Source organism: Carcharodon carcharias, chromosome 17 (assembly GCF_017639515.1).
Source record: "Carcharodon carcharias isolate sCarCar2 chromosome 17, sCarCar2.pri, whole genome shotgun sequence".
Classification (NCBI taxonomy): domain Eukaryota; kingdom Metazoa; phylum Chordata; class Chondrichthyes; order Lamniformes; family Lamnidae; genus Carcharodon; species Carcharodon carcharias.
Window position 1 is genome coordinate 75,092,951 of NC_054483.1, and position 19,158 is coordinate 75,112,108.

At 42.1% G+C, this 19,158-nt stretch overlaps 1 protein-coding gene across 5 annotated transcripts in view; it reads left to right on the forward strand.

The window, feature by feature from the left end:
• The window catches only part of inpp5f (inositol polyphosphate-5-phosphatase F), a 222,273-nt gene that overhangs the window by 125,761 nt on the left and 77,354 nt on the right, over window positions 1-19,158 (forward strand). For all 5 annotated transcript variants that reach the window (XM_041209889.1, XM_041209890.1, XM_041209892.1 and 2 more), the window contains one exon: window positions 18,719-18,847. In XM_041209889.1, coding sequence (XP_041065823.1) covers window positions 18,719-18,847 — 129 coding nt within the window. The remainder of the gene's footprint in view (window positions 1-18,718; window positions 18,848-19,158) is intronic.

Sequence of the window (19,158 nt, forward strand, 5' to 3'; positions counted from 1 at the left end):
TCGCTTGCTGCTTATGCTATTTGGCACACAAGTGGTCCTGTGTTGTAGTTTCACCAGGTTGACACCACATTTTTAGCTAGGCCTGGTGCTGTTCCTTGCATGCCCTCCTGCACTCTTCATTGAACAGGGTTGATCCATGGTGGTCCAAAACAAAAACAGAATTACCTGGAAAAACTCAGCAGGTCTGGCAGCATCGGCGGAGAAGAAAAAAGTTGACGTTTCGAGTCCTCATGACCCTTCGACAGAACTTGAGTGAATCCAAGAAAGGGGTGAAATATAAGCTGGTTTAAGGTGTGTGGGAGGGGTTTGGGTGGGGGAGAGAAGTGGAGGTTTTGAACTCCCTCCTCCATCCCCACCCCCTTTCTGTTTCTTCCCCCTTCCTTTTGTTTTTTCCAATAAATTATATAGATTTTTCTTTTCCCACCTATTTCCATTATTTTTAAATATTTTTAAATCTTTTATGCTCCCCCCCCACCCCCACTAGAGCTATACCTTGAGTGCCCTACCATCCATTCTTAATTAGCAAATTCGTTTAGATAATATCACCATCTTTTGTTCTGGTGTCTGTGACATCTTTTGATGGTCTGCTTCTATCTATCACTGCTTGTTTGTCCCTATAACCACACCAACCCCCTCCACTTCTCTCCCCCCACCCAAACCCCCCCCCCCCACACACACACCTTAAACCAGCTTATATTTCACCCCTTTCTTGGATTCACTCAAGTTCTGTCGAAGGGTCATGAGGACTCGAAACGTCAACTCTTTTCTTCCCCGCCAATGCTGCCAGACCTGCTGAGTTTTTCCAGGTAATTCTGTTTTTGTTTTGGATTTCCAGCGTCCGCAGTTTTTTTGTTTTGATCCATGGTGGTAATGCTACAGTGGGGGATATGCCGGGTCATGAGGTTAGAGTGTGGCAGAGTACAATTCTGCTGATGGCCCACAGAGCCTCATGGATGCCCAGTCTTGAGTGGCTAGATCTGTTCGAAATCTATCCCATTGAGCACAGTGGTAGTGCCACACATGATGGAGTGCATCCTCAATGTGAAGCTGATCACCTAATAAAACATTTTTGCTTCTCTAAGTATAAAAGGTTATTTTGGGTTGGAAAGTTTCCTTGTCCAAGTAGGGTAACAGAACTAGCACTGCTGTTAAGACGATGTACGTTTGTTCCTATCCTCCAATAAGACTGTTTCATTTTCTTAGCACCATTTTCTCTCATTGAAGCTGTCATGGTAGCACTTCTGGGCTGCAACAATGTAGTGAGTTTGCTATGCTAAGGAGCTGTGAACAGAAAATTCCTTTCTGTTGAACAGCACTAGTTCCTTGCCAGCAAAGAGATTCGAGCCTCATAATATTGGTAGATTGATCTGAATATGTTTTCAAAGCTTTAGTCAGAGTGATAACTTGCTAAAAGTTAGAACGTTGACATATCAAGTTTAGTATTTTGTAAATGCATACTGTTTAATTTTGCAACCTTTAAATGAACCTTTAGTTCCCTTCTGCTTCTAAGAGTTAACTTAACATTGTCTGCCTGAACTTAAACGATGTTCCTGACATTTTGAAGATAAAGCAATGTTGGATACAGTTGGCATGGTGAAAAATCCAATTTATTGAAATGAAGCGTCCGATCTAAGAAATATATGGAAGCTCAAAATATCCTTTTCTCTGGCATCCGGTTCCTTCTGCTTCCCAGCTTGGGCTACATTTATAAATGGACGTTGGATTTTCAATCTTCTGTCGGCACTAGTTTGTGATCAGCATTTAAAGGCCATGTAGAATTGCTAATTCACAAGTGAACTTGCATGTTGAGTACCATAAACACACTGTGCACATTTTTACATAAAGATCATTTTACACTGGGCTTGATCTAAAACCTGTGTTTCTCAACATAGTGGACACATTTAGACAATTTTTCACACATTAAAACATGATGCAGCCTTTAAGAAATTGTCTCAGTTGAGATGCCTTTCATTCGCAAGCTACAGTTTGAATGAAGTGCAAAAATGCTGAGGTGTGATCACTTCTCCTATTTGTGGAGTTTTATGCTTGTCACTATGAGTTCTGAATTAAGCTTAACCTGTGGGCAGGGAGCTTTTTTTGGTATAAATTAATGTTCCTTCTACTGCGTCTTATTCAAATCTTCCTGGGTTACACCGGGTCAACGTAAGACTTGCCAATGGCTACTAAAGCTAACTGCTGGTGTATGGTTGAGAAATGGGCTGGGATATCTCCATGGGAAGTTCTCCCTTGCCACCTGAAGAAGTCTGCAGGTCTCGATTCATAAGACATCAGCATCTGACAACACAGTTGACATTGAGAAGTCAGTGTGTGGGAAATCTGTCCTATCCCTGTAGTGAACAGATTGTTACCACCAATAGATAGTAATAGCTCAGAATGAGGAGTCAGCCACTTAAAACGACCATGAGAAATTTCTCCAAATGCTTGTGAACCTTTGGGATTCTCTACTTCCAGAGAGCTGTGGATGCTCAGTAATTGAGTATAGATTTTGATGGATTCTTGGTGACTAAAGAATCCAAGATATGGGGATAGTGTGAAAGTGTAGCTGAGGTTGAAAAGATCAGCCATAACATTGAATGGTAGAGTAGTCTCAGGGCCAAATGGCCTACTCTTGCTTCTATTTTCCATGTTCTTCTTGTCTATATCACCGTGCAGCCCCTCTAATCATTTATCTCCTCCCTTTTTTAACTACCTTAATCCTCTACACAAAGCAACAATCCATACTGGCATTTCCATGTGATTCCAAAACATCTCTGTTCTTCAAGTCCTTCTGTGCTTCAAATTTCTAAAAGATAATTCTCCTGTACTTAAAAATTAACTTAGGAATTCTGGAGAACTGGGTCACTCAACCAAGTTAAATGTAATGACATTTGCAAACGATGATAAAATGTCATGTGATTAAAGTTTGAGGAATTTGTCCAGCTGGAAGTGATAACCGTTGTTGAACACCTTACAATGGCAGTTTAGTCACAGTCTTTACATTCAATTTTCAGTCACAACTCAGGTGGACATGTTTCTTCCAGATCAGCCTGTCTTTGATCCATAAATCTAGTGCAACTTTAGTCTAATGTTGCTCAAATACGTAGCATACTGGTATGAAATTTGTTTTCAAGCCAGGTCCTTTTTAATTTTACAAGGGAACCAAGGATAATGCCGGCAGTTGTAGACTAGTCAGTTTGACTTCAGTGGTAGGGAAACTTCTGGAAACTACAGTCCTGGACAATATCAATAGTCACTTAGATAAGTCTGGGATAATTAATGAAAGCCGGTGTGGATTCATTAAGGGAAAATCATGTTTCACTAACTTGCTGGAGTTTTTTGAAGAGGTAATAGAGAAGGGTAACGCTGTTGATGTGCTGTATATGGATTTTCAAAAGGCATTTAATACAGTGCCACACAACTGACTTGTGAGCAAAATTCTAGCTTATGGAATAAAAGGGAAAGTAGGCACTTGGAAGATAAATTGGCTGAATGACAGGAAACAGTAATGATAAATGGTTAACAAAAACAAAAACAGAATTACCTGGAAAAACTCAGCAGGTCTGGCAGCATCGGCGGAGAAGAAAAGAGTTGACGTTTCGAGTCCTCATGACCCTTCGACAGAACTTGCGTTCGAGTCCAAGAAAGAGTTGAAATATAAGCTGGTTTAAGGTGTGTGTGTAGGGGGCGGAGAGATAAAGAGACAGAGAGGTGGAGGGGGGGGTGTGGTTGTAGGGACAAACAAGCAGTGATAGAAGCAGATCATCAAAAGATGTCAACGACAATAGTACAATAGAACACATAGATGTTAAAGTTAAAGTTGGTGATATTATCTAAACGAATGTGCTAATTAAGAATGGATGGTAGGGCACTCAAGGTATAGCTCTAGTGGGGTTTTTTTTTATATAATGGAAATAGGTGGGAAAAGGAAAATTTTTATAATTTATTGGAAAAAAAAAAGGGGGAAGGGGGAAACAGAAAGGGGGTGGGGATGGGGGAGGAAGCTTATGACCTAAAGTTGTTGAATTCAATATTCAGTCCGGAAGGCTGTAAAGTCCCTAGTCGGAAGATGAGGTGTTGTTCCTCCAGTTTGCGTTGGGATTCACTGGAACAATGCAGCAAGCCAAGGACAGACATGTGGGCAAGAGAGCAGGGTGGAGTGTTGAAATGGCAAGCGACAGGGAGGTTTGGGTCATTCTTGCGGACAGACCGCAGGTGTTCTGCAAAGCGGTCGCCCAGTTTACGTTTGGTCTCTCCAATGTAGAGGAGACCACATTGGGAGCAACGAATGCAGTAGACTAAGTTGGGGGAAATGCAAGTGAAATGCTGCTTCACTTGAAAGGAGTGTTTGGGTCCTTGGACGGTGAGGAGAGAGGAAGTGAAGGGGCAGGTGTTGCATCTTTTGCGTGGGCATGTGGTGGTGCCATAGGAGGGGGTTGAGGAGTAGGGGGTGATGGAGGAGTGGACCAGGGTGTCCCGGAGGGAGCGATCCCTACGGAATGCCGATAGGGGGGTGAAGGGAAGATGTGTTTGTTGGTGGCATCATGCTGGAGTTGGCTGAAATGGCGGAGGATGATCCTTTGAATGCGGAGGCTGGTGGGGTGATAAGTGAGGACAAGGGGGACCCTATCATGTTTCTGGGAGGGAGGAGAAGGCGTGAGGGCGGATGCGTGGGAGATGGGCCGGACACGGTTGAGGGCCCTGTCAACGACCGTGGGTGGAAAACCTCGGTTAAGGAAGAAGGAGGACATGTCAGAGGAACTGTTTTTGAATGTAGCATCATCGGAACAGATGCGACGGAGGCGAAGGAACTGAGAGAATGGGATGGAGTCCTTACAGGAAGCGGGGTGTGAGGAGCTGTAGTCGAGATAGCTGTGGGAGTCGGTGGGTTTGTAATGGATATTGGTGGACAGTCTATCACCAGAGATTGAGACAGAGATGTCAAGGAAGGGAAGGGAAGTGTCAGAGATGGACCACGTGAAAATGATGGAGGGGTGGAGATTGGAAGCAAAATTAATAAATTTTTCCAAGTCCTGACGAGAGCATGAAGCGGCACCGAAGTAATCATCGATGTACCGGAGAAAGAGTTGTGGAAGGGGGCCGGAGTAGGACTGCAACAAGGAATGTTCCACATACCCCATAAAGAGACAGGCATAGCTGGGGCCCATGCGGGTACCCATAGCCACACCTTTTATTTGAAGGAAGTGAGAGGAGTTGAAGGAGAAATTGTTCAGCGTGAGAACAAGTTCAGCCAGACGGAGGAGAGTAGTGTTGGATGGGGATTGTTCGGGCCTCTGTTCGAGGAAGAAGCTAAGGGCCCTCAGACCATCCTGGTGGGGGATGGAGGTGTAGAGGGATTGGACGTCCATGGTGAAGAGTAAGCGGTTGGGGCCAGGGAACTGGAAATTGTTGATGTGACATAAGGTGTCAGAGGAATCACGGATGTAGGTGGGAAGGGACTGGACAAGGGGAGAGAGAAGGGAGTCAAGATAACGAGAAATGAGTTCTGTGGGGCAGGAGCAAGCTGAGACGATCGGTCTACCGGGGCAGTTCTGTTTGTGGATTTTGGGTAGGAGATAGAAGCGGGCCGTCCGAGGTTGGGCGACTATCAGGTTGGAAGCTGTGGGAGGGAGATCCCCAGATTCCAACCTGATAGTTGCCCAACCTCGGACGGCCCGCTTCTATCTCCTACCCAAAATCCACAAACAGAACTGCCCCGGTAGACCGATCGTCTCAGCTTGCTCCTGCCCCACAGAACTCATTTCTCGTTATCTTGACTCCCTTCTCTCTCCCCTTGTCCAGTCCCTTCCCACCTACATCCGTGATTCCTCTGACACCTTATGTCACATCAACAATTTCCAGTTCCCTGGCCCCAACCGCTTACTCTTCACCATGGACGTCCAATCCCTCTACACCTCCATCCCCCACCAGGATGGTCTGAGGGCCCTTAGCTTCTTCCTCGAACAGAGGCCCGAACAATCCCCATCCAACACTACTCTCCTCCGTCTGGCTGAACTTGTTCTCACGCTGAACAATTTCTCCTTCAACTCCTCTCACTTCCTCCAAATAAAAGGTGTGGCTATGGGTACCCGCATGGGCCCCAGCTATGCCTGTCTCTTTATGGGGTATGTGGAACATTCCTTGTTGCAGTCCTACTCCGGCCCCCTTCCACAACTCTTTCTCCGGTACATCGATGATTACTTCGGTGCCGCTTCATGCTCTCGTCAGGACTTGGAAAAATTTATTAATTTTGCTTCCAATCTCCACCCCTCCATCATTTTCACGTGGTCCATCTCTGACACTTCCCTTCCCTTCCTTGACCTCTCTGTCTCAATCTCTGGTGATAGACTGTCCACCAATATCCATTACAAACCCACCGACTCCCACAGCTACCTCGACTACAGCTCCTCACACCCCGCTTCCTGTAAGGACTCCATCCCATTCTCTCAGTTCCTTCGTCTCCGTCGCATCTGTTCCGATGATGCTACATTCAAAAACAGTTCCTCTGACATGTCTTCCTTCTTCCTTAACCGAGGTTTTCCACCCACGGTCGTTGACAGGGCCCTCAACCGTGTCCAGCCCATCTCCCACGCATCCGCCCTCACGCCTTCTCCTCCCTCCCAGAAACATGATAGGGTCCCCCTTGTCCTCACTTATCACCCCACCAGCCTCCGCATTCAAAGGATCATCCTCCGCCATTTCCGCCAACTCCAGCATGATGCCACCACCAAACACATCTTCCCTTCACCCCCCTTATCGGCATTCCGTAGGGATCGCTCCCTCTGGGACACCCTGGTCCACTCCTCCATCACCCCCTACTCCTCAACCCCCTCCTATGGCACCACCCCATGCCCACGCAAAAGATGCAACACCTGCCCCTTCACTTCCTCTCTCCTCACCGTCCAAGGACCCAAACACTCCTTTCAAGTGAAGCAGCATTTCACTTGCATTTCCCCCAACTTAGTCTACTGCATTCGTTGCTCCCAATGTGGTCTCCTCTACATTGGAGAGACCAAACGTAAACTGGGCGACCGCTTTGCAGAACACCTGCGGTCTGTCCGCAAGAATGACCCAAACCTCCCTGTCGCTTGCCATTTCAACACTCCACCCTGCTCTCTTGCCCACATGTCTGTCCTTGGCTTGCTGCATTGTTCCAGTGAAGCCCAACGCAAACTGGAGGAACAACACCTCATCTTCCGACTAGGGACTTTACAGCCTTCCGGACTGAATATTGAATTCAACAACTTTAGGTCATAAGCTCCCTCCCCCATCCCCACCCCCTTTCTGTTTCCCCCTTCCCCCTTTTTTTCCAATAAATTATAAAGATTTTCCTTTTCCCACCTATTTCCATTATATATAAAAAAAACCCCACTAGAGCTATACCTTGAGTGCCCTACCATCCATTCTTAATTAGCACATTCGTTTAGATAATATCACCAACTTTAATTTTAACACCCATGTGTTCTATTGTACTATTGTCGTTGACATCTTTTGATGATCTGCTTCTATCACTGCTTGTTTGTCCCTACAACCACACCCCCCCCTCCACCTCTCTGTCTCTTTATCTCTCCGCCCCCTACACACACACCTTAAACCAGCTTATATTTCAACTCTTTCTTGGACTCGAACGCAAGTTCTGTAGAAGGGTCATGAGGACTCGAAACGTCAACTCTTTTCTTCTCCGCCGATGCTGCCAGACCTGCTGAGTTTTTCCAGGTAATTCTGTTTTTGTTTTTGTTTTGGATTTCCAGCATCCGCAGTTTTTTTGTTTTTATCTCAATGATAAATGGTTGTTTTTCAGATTGGAGGAAGGCCTATAGTGGAGTTCCCCAGGAGTGAGTGTTGAGACCCTTGCTCTTCTTGATATAGATTAATGACCTAGACTGTGGTGTGCAGGGCGTGATTTCAAAATTTGTGGATGATATGAAAATTGGAAGTGTCATCAAAAACTGTGATGAGGATAGTCTTGAAATTAAAAAGTACATAGACATATTGGTGGGTTGTGTAGACAAATGGCAGATGAAATTCAATGCTGAGACATGTGGGGTGATTCATTTTGTCAGGAAGAATGTGGAGAGACAGTATAAAATAAAGGGAGAAACTCTAAAGGAGTTGCAGGAACAAAGGGACATAAGCCATTGAAGGTGGCAAGGCATGTTGAGAGAGCAGTTTATAAAGCATATGGTATCCTAAGTTTTATTAATAGGGGCATTGAGTACAAGAGTAAAGAGGTCATGTTGAACTTGTATAAGATACTAGATAGGCCTCATCTGGAGTACAGCATCCAGTTCTGGGCACCATATTTGAGAAAGGATGTGAAGACATTGGAGAATGTGCAGAGGAGATTCACAAGAATGATTCCAGGGTTAAAGAACTGTATCTATATGAGTATAGATTGGAGAGGTTGGGTTTTTTAACCTTGGAGAAAAGACAGCAGAGAGGAGACTTGAAAGAGGTACTTAAGATCCTGAGGGGTATGGACAGGTTGAGAAAACTTCAGTTCTATTGAAGAGTCAAGCGGACTCGAAACATTAACTGTGCTCCCTTCCACAGATGCTGCCAGACCTGCTGAGTTTTTCCAGATATTTTTGTTTTTGTTTTCTTATTTGAATAGTGAGAAACTGTTCCCACTCGAACATCAAGAATTAGAGGGCAGAGGTTTAAAATAATTGGCAAAAGGAACAGATGTGAGGAAAAGATTTTTCACCCAGAGGATGGTTGGAGTCTGGTACAAACTTCCTGAAAGGGTCGTGGAGGCAAGTTCGATCGAGGTATTCAATCTGAAAAGAGAATGTGCAAGGTAACAGGGATAAGGTAGGGGAGTGGGACTAGGTAAATTGCTCTTTCAGCAAGCTAGTGCAGACTTGATGGGCTGACTGGCATCCTTCTGCACTGTAAAGATCCTGTGACTTGACTTTGTTGTACAGCCAGCGAAATGCATGTATTCTGTTTGAGGTATTGGTGCCAATGATACTGAAATATTGGCTCTGAATGTAAAAATGGCTTCAATTAGGGATCCTGTAGGAAAGTTGACAAGTGCAGTGTACAGAAGGAAGCTTGTGCTATTAATAAATCTCCTGTATTTGGACAACAGATGGAAGCTTCTCTTCCTCACCACTCTGTCCCCAGCTCATGAAAAGTGGAATATTTTTTGTTTCCTGCTGTAACATTACAAATTTATTCCTTGAAAAGCATTTTTTGGTTTTCAATCAATTTTGTTTTGTATTATGCTAATACACATTCCTGGTAAGAAGTGTATTAAACACCATGTAGTCACTATTTTAATAAGGAGCCATATAATGGTGATAGGTGCATTTAAAGCAAGCACCTTTCAGAAAAATGTAATGGCTGTATTGGTAAATAACTGGCCCTGCTGTGAATAAATGTAAAAGATTTGGAAGTGGGGAAAGAGATCAAACTGATGAAGCTTTTATGTATTCATTAGTTTCCTTCTTCATTTTCTCGCCATTGTACCTTTTTAAGAGCTGTTCACTTCAAAGTGCCATCTGCCTCAAGCATGGAATGCTCTGGGCTGCAGCCTCGTGTCATTTACCTCTCTTCTGGCTAGCAGTAATTTGCATGCTACCTTTAAAACTCTTTATTCGTTAATGGGATGTGGGCGTTGCTAGCTGGGCCAGCATTTATTGCCCATTCCTAATTGCCCTTGAGAATTGAGTGGCTTGCTAAGTGATTTCAGGGGCATTTAAGAGTCAGCCACATTGCTGTGGGTGTGAAGTCACACGTAGACCAGACTAAGTAAGGACGGCAGATTTTTTTCCCTAAAGGACACTAGTGTACCAGATGGGCTTTTAAAATGATTGACAATGGTTTTTATTGAATTCAAATTAACCCAGGTCTCAAGTACTAGTCCAGTGACAATGCCACTACGCCACCGCCTCCAGCAGTAAACCCTGTTTTTGGGATAGTGAACAAAAAGTGCAGGCAAAATACTGTGGGATGCAAATGCTTACCTTGTTTTTCCTTTGGATAGAGACGTAGCCTACATTATAACTTTCATTCTCATCTCTACAAATTGTGGAGGAAAGCTCAAGTTCATTATCAGCTTCTAGTCGCACACAACTACTTTGGATGATTCATTGTAGGCAGCATCTCTCCACAGCACCCCCACCCCCCCCGGACATGTACATGCGCGCACACACACACCGCCCCCAGCAGTAAAGTAGATCCTGCAAAATAGCAGATGCTAAATTTTCTTTACCATGAATTGTGCAACAACTAGTCATCTCATCTTGGAACTAATCTTTTCCCCAGCCCATATACACACTTTACTTGCCTTGAATGGGAAAACTGCAACATTTCATAGTCATTCACAAGATTTAGAATGCCACAGCTGGAAGAAGCAAAAGAACTGTAATAAACTTGATGTAGGGGACATGTTTCTTTCTTGAAACAGAACATTATTTACAGAGCTCGAGTAGAGGCTACATGCTTGAACCAGGTCCATGACTGGAAAGCTCCACCCTTAAGGTAACCAGCACTTAGGGCTGATTTGTCAATACAGTCAAGTGACCACTAAGAGCAGTAGGAAAGGTTATAGCTACAATCACTACAAGAATATTGCACCAGTCTCAAAGTAAATAATAGCACATTGACTCCTGGCTACTTTGGAAGCTGCTTCAACAGCAGCGTGAAGTAAATGATAGATTGCTCCTTGCAGATTGATACCTTAAGGGTCAAGGAAAACTACCAGGGAACCACAAGTTGAAAGAAGGACGCCATTGAGCACATCAAGCTTGGAGCTGCAAAATTAAAACTCCCCTAACTGCCTTGCTCTTTTCCCATTGCTGTTTGTTTCTTTGCTTAAAGAGTTAATCTACTTTTCCTGCAAAAATGTGCTAATATCTGCCTTGATGCATTTTGTGGAAAAACATTCTAAGATTTCAGCAATGCTGTGTGCATGCCTTTCTTGTCTAGTTGCATACCTCATTCTGTGTGCAAATCTCAAATGATTTTTGGGCACTAACTCTTCAGCTAGAGGCTGTTTATCCCCATTTATCTTATTGAAGCCTTTCACACGTCAAAATGCATTTCTTTGGAATTCCACTCTGCTCCAATGAATATAGCCTCTATCTCATGCCTCATCAACCCTAGTTTCAAAGACATGCATTGAGGTTAACATAAAAACAGGCCATTTGGCCCAAGCTCAATGTGGCAACGGTTACACTCCATATGTGCAAATCATGTTTACCCAACCTCTTCCAATGTCTCCTTTTACCTCCCTTTCCTGTCATCTACCTAGCCAATCTAATCTTGAATCTTAACATAGATTCTGCTTGAGTCACTGACCCTAGAAGTGAATTGCACATCCTTGCCACTCTATGTAAAGGGGTTTCAATTGCCCTCTGTTCTAATCTATTTAACCTTGTATCAATTGGCATCAATTTTAGACCCCTATATTGGAAATTCTGTTTTAATCTTCCCTGTCCCATCCTCCCACAATTTTAAAGAATTACCTGTACCTCTTATTTTGATGTCCATGAATTTTGATGCCACTTTTTTGAGTTATGTATCCAAATTGTCATTGCACAGAGTAAATAGAAGTAGCTCCAGAACAGAGTCCTGATGGGTCCCACCTTCTTCACTGTCACTGGGTCAAAATCCTGCAACTCCATTCCTTACATCACTGTAGTTGTATATGCAGCAGTTGAAGAAGGTAGCTCACCACTGCCTTGAGGGCACTTAGGGATGAGCAACAAATGCCGGCCCAGTCATTGATGCTCCCAACCTTTGAAAAAATAAAAAAAATACTCTGGAAAATTTGGCCTTAACTCCTTTCTTCTGTCTTCTAATCAATTTTTAATCTAGTTCCCTAAGCTTCCCCTAATTCCACATCCATTAATCTTTTCTAATAATCTCCAGTATGGCACACTGTCAAAGGCCTTCCTCAAAACCACATCCATTTCATTTACCCCATCTACAATGTCTGTTATCACCTCAAATAATATGAACATGTCAAACCCAATCATCCCTTTCTAAATTTGTGCTGACTATATTTTCTCTTTCTATAGATATGTGAATTTCAACCTTTTGAGAAGTCTGTAATTTTTTTTAGCATAGGTGTGAAGCTAGCTGGTGTCTAAATACCCAAATTATCTATTGCCCTTTTTAAAAAACGTACTAAGTTGGCCACTCCCCAGACCTTTGGCACAGTTGAACCCTAAAATAAGATTACTGAGGACACAACAGTTTTCCCCCTCATCTCCCACAGGATCCAAGGAGAGATTCTCATCAGGTTCTAGAGCTTTCCCACCCTTTAATCTAGTTAAACTATAATTTTCCTCTTCTCCATCATAATATCGTCTTCCTTACTCTTGCCCACGTCAAGATTTGCCAGCACCACCTCCTTGATTTAAACCACATCTCCCAGCACCTCTGCCTTACTTGGGCCTCTTAAAATAATGCTTCAGGAAGGAGTCACGTACACATTTCAGAAATTCCATTCCCTTTTCTCTACTTACTCTCTCTCAGTAGATTGATAATTTCAAAATTTCCTGCTTGGAGGGATTTTTGTTGCTCACTCTCTAACCTGACTGCACATTTCTTCAATATACTTCTCTAAATTTGGATATCTGTAAATACGCCCTCCTTGATGTATGATGCCTTTATTTTGAGTTCGAGCTTATTGAAATTCAATTTGATATAGACTGTGTCTGTACCACTTGTCTACGTTAATCCTACCTACAGCATGTAGTCTTTTTTTTACAACCAGTGTTGACACTTTGCCTCTTATCCCTTCCATCCCTCCTAAATATATCCTAATATATTTATTTTCCATTTCTGTAATTTATGGCCAGGTTTTTATTGAGGTTTTGACCTTTGTGTCTGAAAAAATGTTGCATGTGGTTCCTTCAGCTTAGCTTTTTCAATCTGCACATTGATAGGTACATTATAACCTTCCTTTCCCATGATTTTGTCTTGAGCTACCATCCATAATTACTTGGGTCTCTTTATTACCAGGCCATTTGATTTTATTCCTTTCTCCATATTCCTCCGGCTAAATTTGTTTCCTGCATAAATATTCTGCATCTATATTGTACACCCTTGATGGATTTAATGTCCTTTTTATAATGAAGCACCCAAAATGACAGTGCTTTGTGGCCTAACAATTTCCATTAACCCATTTTATAATCTCTGCTCTTATTTTCAATTTACTAAATCTAAAATTTCTTTATAGTGGCTTTATTGATTGTGCCTTCAAAAATTCTATATTTGCACCCCAAGGTTGTATTTATTAACATTGAGGTTAGGGGCTCATTTCCAGTTTTTTTTTTCCCTTTTAAATTGCATTACCTCTCTCATCCACCCCCAGTCCTACTAACCTGTCTGCTAACATGGTCTTTTACTTCTGTTTGTCAAACCACCTATTTTCAGGGCAGTAGCACATTCCAACATTGTTCTCTTTGCTTATCGTGTTGTTCCAGTACAGCTGCAACACTGGTATCTACCCAACAATGTGGAAATTGCTCAGGTATGTGCTGTCCATGAAAAGCAGGATAAATCCTATCTGGCCATCCCATCAGTCAACTCTCAGCGAAGTGATGGGAGGTGTCATCAGTGCTATGAAGTGGCGCTTAGTAGCAATAACCTGCTCACTGCTTGGGTTGGGTTCTGCCATGGAAACTTGACTTCAGACCTCTTTATAACCTTTGTTCAAACATGGACAAAAGAGCTGAATTCCAAAGATGAGGTAAGAGTGACTGCCCTTGACATCAAGGAAGCATTTGTTTAAGTGTGGCATCAAGGCAATGTAGCAAAATTGGAATCAGCAAGTGGGGTGGCAAGACACTCTCTGCTGTTTGGAGTCATACCTAACACAAAGGAAGGTTGTGGTTGTTGGAGGTCAATTATCTCAGCTTCAGGACATTATTGCGGGAGCTCCTCAGAATATTGTCCTTAGCCCAAACATCTTCAGCTGCTTCATCACTGACCTTCCCTCCATTGAGTCAGAATGGTTCATTGATGCTTGCACAGGACCATTTGTGACTCCTCAGTCTGTGCCTATGTGAAGCAAGACCTGGACTGATAAGTGGCAAGTAACATTCGTGCCACACAAATACCAGGCAATGACCACCTCCAGCAAGAGAGAATCTAAGCAGCCCTCCTTCACATTCAATGGCATTACCAGTGCTAAATCTTTACCATCAATACCCTAGGTGACTGGAAACCTAACTGGATCAATTATATAAATGCTGTGGCTACTAGCGATCAGAGTCTGGGAATTCTCTGGCAATTAACTTTCCATATGATTCCCCAAAGCCTGGTCACCATTTACAAGGTACAGGCCAGGAGTGTGATGTATATTGGCAACAGTGTGTTGGCAAGAAGATATAATAATGTCTTTCATGTTATTGGAAATTATTTTGACATAGAGTTTAGTTGTGTGTGTGTGTGTGTGTGTGTGTCTTAATTGGATTAAAGCCAGCTGGTCTGGACGCTTTGATGTAGAGAAGTAGGTTTGAAATGTTAATTAGATAAACATGGGGAAGTTTAGAAACATAGGTGTCAAGGGGGCAATTGGCTTTTTTAAATAAACCATTCACAAGAATGGGTGAAATATTACACCTAGCCAGAAGGAGCCAAACAGTGTATTTACTTTTTGCAAAGCTTACTAAAATTAAAGGGTTTTATTATTAGAAGAGGTAAAACTTAAAAAAAACCTAGTAATACAATGAGAACTTGCATTGAGAGAAAAATATGTATAAAGGAAGACAAGGTTGCTGGTAAAAGAAGAGGGATTCAAAGATCTAAAACCTCTAGTCTATAAGCCTCAAGCCGCTGTCTGCAAGGACCCAGAGCTGAAAGAAACTCATTTTAAATACAACTGTCCAGGGTGTGCTTTGCCAGGGGTCTATTTAAATCTGTGTTTTACTGTTGCCTTAATGGAGATGTAACTGAGAGTCAGATTAATTAAGGGATTTTTTAGATGCTTTTATTGCAGTAATTTATAGACATATGCATGTGCTTACAATCTTTAATTAATGTTTGATTTAGTGTTATAAAAACCTCTTGAGACTCGGTGGTCTTGTTGCAACTGAATTCAAAGCCTGCATCTCGAGACATACAGGTTGCAAAAATTGGTAATAACAGTTGTTTCAAGTTTCTCTCTGGGATTTGAACAACTCAGCATTTACCATCAGCTGTCATAATAATGTACCATTAACAAGATGCACTGCAACAACTCGCTAAGCACCTTTCAAACTCATGACACTGTCCATCTAGAAGGACAAGGCCAGCAGCCACATGGGAACACCACCACCTGCAAGTTCCCCTCCAAGCCCCACACGATCCTGACTTGGAAATATATCGCCGTTCCTTCACTGTCATTGAGTCAAAATCCTGGGGCTCCCCTAACAGCACTGTGGTATACCAACAGCACATGGACTGCAGTGGTTCGAAAAGACAACTCCACTACCACCACCACCTTAACAACAATTAGGGATGGGCAACAAATGCTGGCCTTGCCAGCGACACCCACATCCCATGAAAGGTGTTTTGTTTTAAAAAAAAAATTAAGTGGGCCAGTACTGACTGACTGCTGGGTTACTTGTCTTTGAGCTTTCCCTCCTATCCAAGCAACCACCCACTAACCCTAACCCCTTGTCAGCCAGCTTTCTGTCGACAGTGGTACAACCTTTTATACAGCATACACCCTGACATTTGATAGGCATCCTATGAGACAGTTTTTCCAACATCATCTGAAAATCCATAATCATCATATTATATTCCTTTTATACAATTGCTTGCTTTAAAAAATATATCTCTAAATTTGGCTAATCTGACTCCTTTAACAAATTGAAACTGATTTAGCTTGATTGTGCCACACATCCTGAAGTGTTCACTAATGTGACCTTGAAGTATGTGGTTTGAAAAGTTTGCTCCCACGTGATGTTGGTCTGTTGTTGCTGACTGATTATTGCCTGCGTTGATGTTCCCTGAATCACTTGGCATCACATGTATTGAATTATCTACAAGCTAGAATTAAGTTTAAATAACATTTATTTTGATAAGCTTGAATTGCAACGACCTGTGTGAAGCTGTAAATCTGACCACAGAAGTTAAATGTGCTAAAGTAGTTTTATTGGGTGCCTCACAATGACACCTATATTTTTTGAGTTCAAAAAGTGAAAACCACCAGTATGTATCTAATTTGTATTTTATAATGTACTTTTGTGAAGCAGTAAGTTAGTTCATCAAAAATACCACAGCCTGTTAGTTGAATGTTGTCAGAAGTCTAACACATCTAGTTAGTTAGCATTCTTTGTAAAGTAAGCTGGAAAAAAACTCTTGACACCTTCAAGGTTAATAGAGGGTGTTGGGAGCTTTCAGCTGTTGAGATATGAGACATTAGAATGAAATTCCAAATTATTCTCTGCTAATTAAGGTCCACTCAGGATTGCCAACACCTCAGCTAAAAAATATCTAGGTGTTAAAAATAATTGAACATTGTACCCCTTAAAAGCCTTGATTATGTTATGAAACTGGCCTTGTACGTGAGACTTGGGGCAGCAGAAAGATTCTACAACTCTTCTCCACTTTATTTAAAATAAAATGCCTTTGGATGAAATGTGAGTTACCACGTTCTCTGGCAAGTGACAACTTCTCTTAGCAGTGATAACCTAACATATTGTCTGTTTAATGAATCATGGGAGTGCAGCGTCACTTATGGAAATGCAATAAGTGAACTTGTAATATTTCCTGTGAATATAATGTTAGGAACCAAGGTTCAATGTTATTAACGGTGTAGTCATTTTTGGAGCTGTTTGTGCTGAGGGCGGGGTTGCACAAACCTTTTATTTGAAATGGCCACAAGCCAGCTATTGGCACTGCTCCATTTTACAATGAAAACAGTTTTGATGAAGGTTAATTTTAGCCTCAAGATTGTTTCAAATGAGTTGTTAAACTGAAGGGATTGGCCATGCATTTTCTACTCTATTCCCTATCACAAATTCCCAAAGGATATGGAGGGTAGTGATTTCTTTACTAGATTAATGCTCCAGAGGGTGAGAGTTTAAATCACACTATGCTAATGGATTCAATTCCAAGGGAAATCTGGAAACTCAAAGCAGATATCAGTGAAGCTGTCGGTATGTCTTACAAAACATAACTGGTTCGCAAATGTCCTTTAGGGAACAAAATCTGCCATCTTTACTCAGCCTTGCCTGTGATTTGCATCCCACACCAGCATGGAACTGCTCTCTGCAGTGACCGTGAAAACCATTCCATTGTCAGAAAAATTAGCAATTGACAGTAACATGCTGAACTGGCCAATGATTCCCAGAATCCAAGGATAATTTTCCAAAGGCTCATGGCTAATAAGTGAACTGCACTGCAGACTGATGGAATGGTAAAGTTATTTTTGAAATGTCAATATTATTCTGATGCAGATATTTAGGTTAACAAAGGGATCTTCACAGTTTACTCGATGACAATGGTTTGCAACTTCACTGGGGTGTGAGGGAGAATTGTCATTTCAGTAAACCAAATATCAGCACCTGGATATGATTTCGGTTTTTAACATAAGGGACATTTTCACAGGTCCTACATTGTTTCAAATGCCAAATTGCACAATTAAAGCTATAGCTATCTTCATCACAATCACGAAATTGCAGTAGCTGGCCAGGCAATAGTTTTGCATCCCATCAATAACCTGATTCAACAGGTATTTAATCGTTTTATTGTCGCCATCTCTCAATGTAAATTCATTGGCGGGGAGCGGGTAGGGGAAGCATTGATATTTGACAGGATTGAACAACTATGAATTGTTTCATGAATTTCAACTTGACCGGCTGCATGAACAAAGGTCACCTTCCTACTTGGATGGGAGCTACAGTCTTGTGCTGGTTGTAGGCCAGGTACGTGCTCCTTGCTGGAAGTTTGCTGGGTGTCATGAAGGGGTGATAACATCTGTAGTCCTGTTATTTCACAAACCACGATTCATTATCTTGATGCCCTTTGCTCCTCTACCATTTTGAGCTCCTGTACAAATAGGATCACAATATTGGAAACCATGTCATTCACAAGATTTAAACTCTGTATCCATACTATATCTACTTATAAGCAGTTCTACTTAAGCTTGTAACTCCCATCTTCTGGACTGGAGTTGGGTTTCTCATAATTACACGCTTCTTGCCTAAATTGTTCAAAAACACAAAATAAAAGGCATTAATGGTCTGTTGGATATTGGGATTAGGCTGAAGTTTACAATGATATTGGCCAGTGTGCATAGGCTGGGAAGGGGGAGGTTGAAAATTAAGATTCTGTTTGCTCATCTTTATTTATTCAAACTGATTTGCATGGAATTTGCAAATATTTCTTGGCCGTTTTCTTGGCTGGGGAGGAATTAATTCAAACGAGTTTTAATTGGATACATGCTCAAATTATGATATTTTGCGATTGATTCAATTGGTTGAGGTTGAATAAATTGTGGTGATCCATGAGAGATTTGAGATTGACCATTAGAGTATGGCTTTGGATTGGATTGTTTTATTTGGGTATTAGCATGTCACTTTTAGATGTATTGGACCAGAATGGAAGCAACGAGAGTGCTGTTCGCCCAGACATTCATTTTCAGAGCTGTACTAAGTCACTGCAGCACAAAAGATTGATTCTGATGAGACTGTCGGATTAGACTGATTCACAAGAGCCTTGAAGTGTCAGAAAGAACAGAGATTGATTAACTTTTACCTTCAATTTTCTTTAGCTGTGCAAGAAGCACCATTTTGGTATAAATAAGACTGAGAAGATTACCCAATCTCCAGACGACTCCAAGTTTTTGCTCAAGACATTGAGTCAGATCAAATGCAATGTGGCTGCTCCAATCAAAAAGAAGGTGAGTGTGTGTCTCATTGAGGCTTTTTGATGTATTAATTTGGCACATTGTAGCTGCGGTTGTAAAAAATTTTGTATTCGTTCATGGGAATAGCTGGCTAGGCCAGCATTTATTGCCCATCCCTAATTGCCCTTGTTCAGAGGGCATTTTTAAGAGTCAACCACATTGCTGTGGGTCTGGAGTCACATATAGGCCAAATCGGGTGCTGACAGCAGGTTTCATTCCCTAAAGGATATTGGTGAACCTGATGGGTTTTTATTGACAATGGTTCAATGGACTTTTAATTCCACATATTTATTGAATTCAAATTC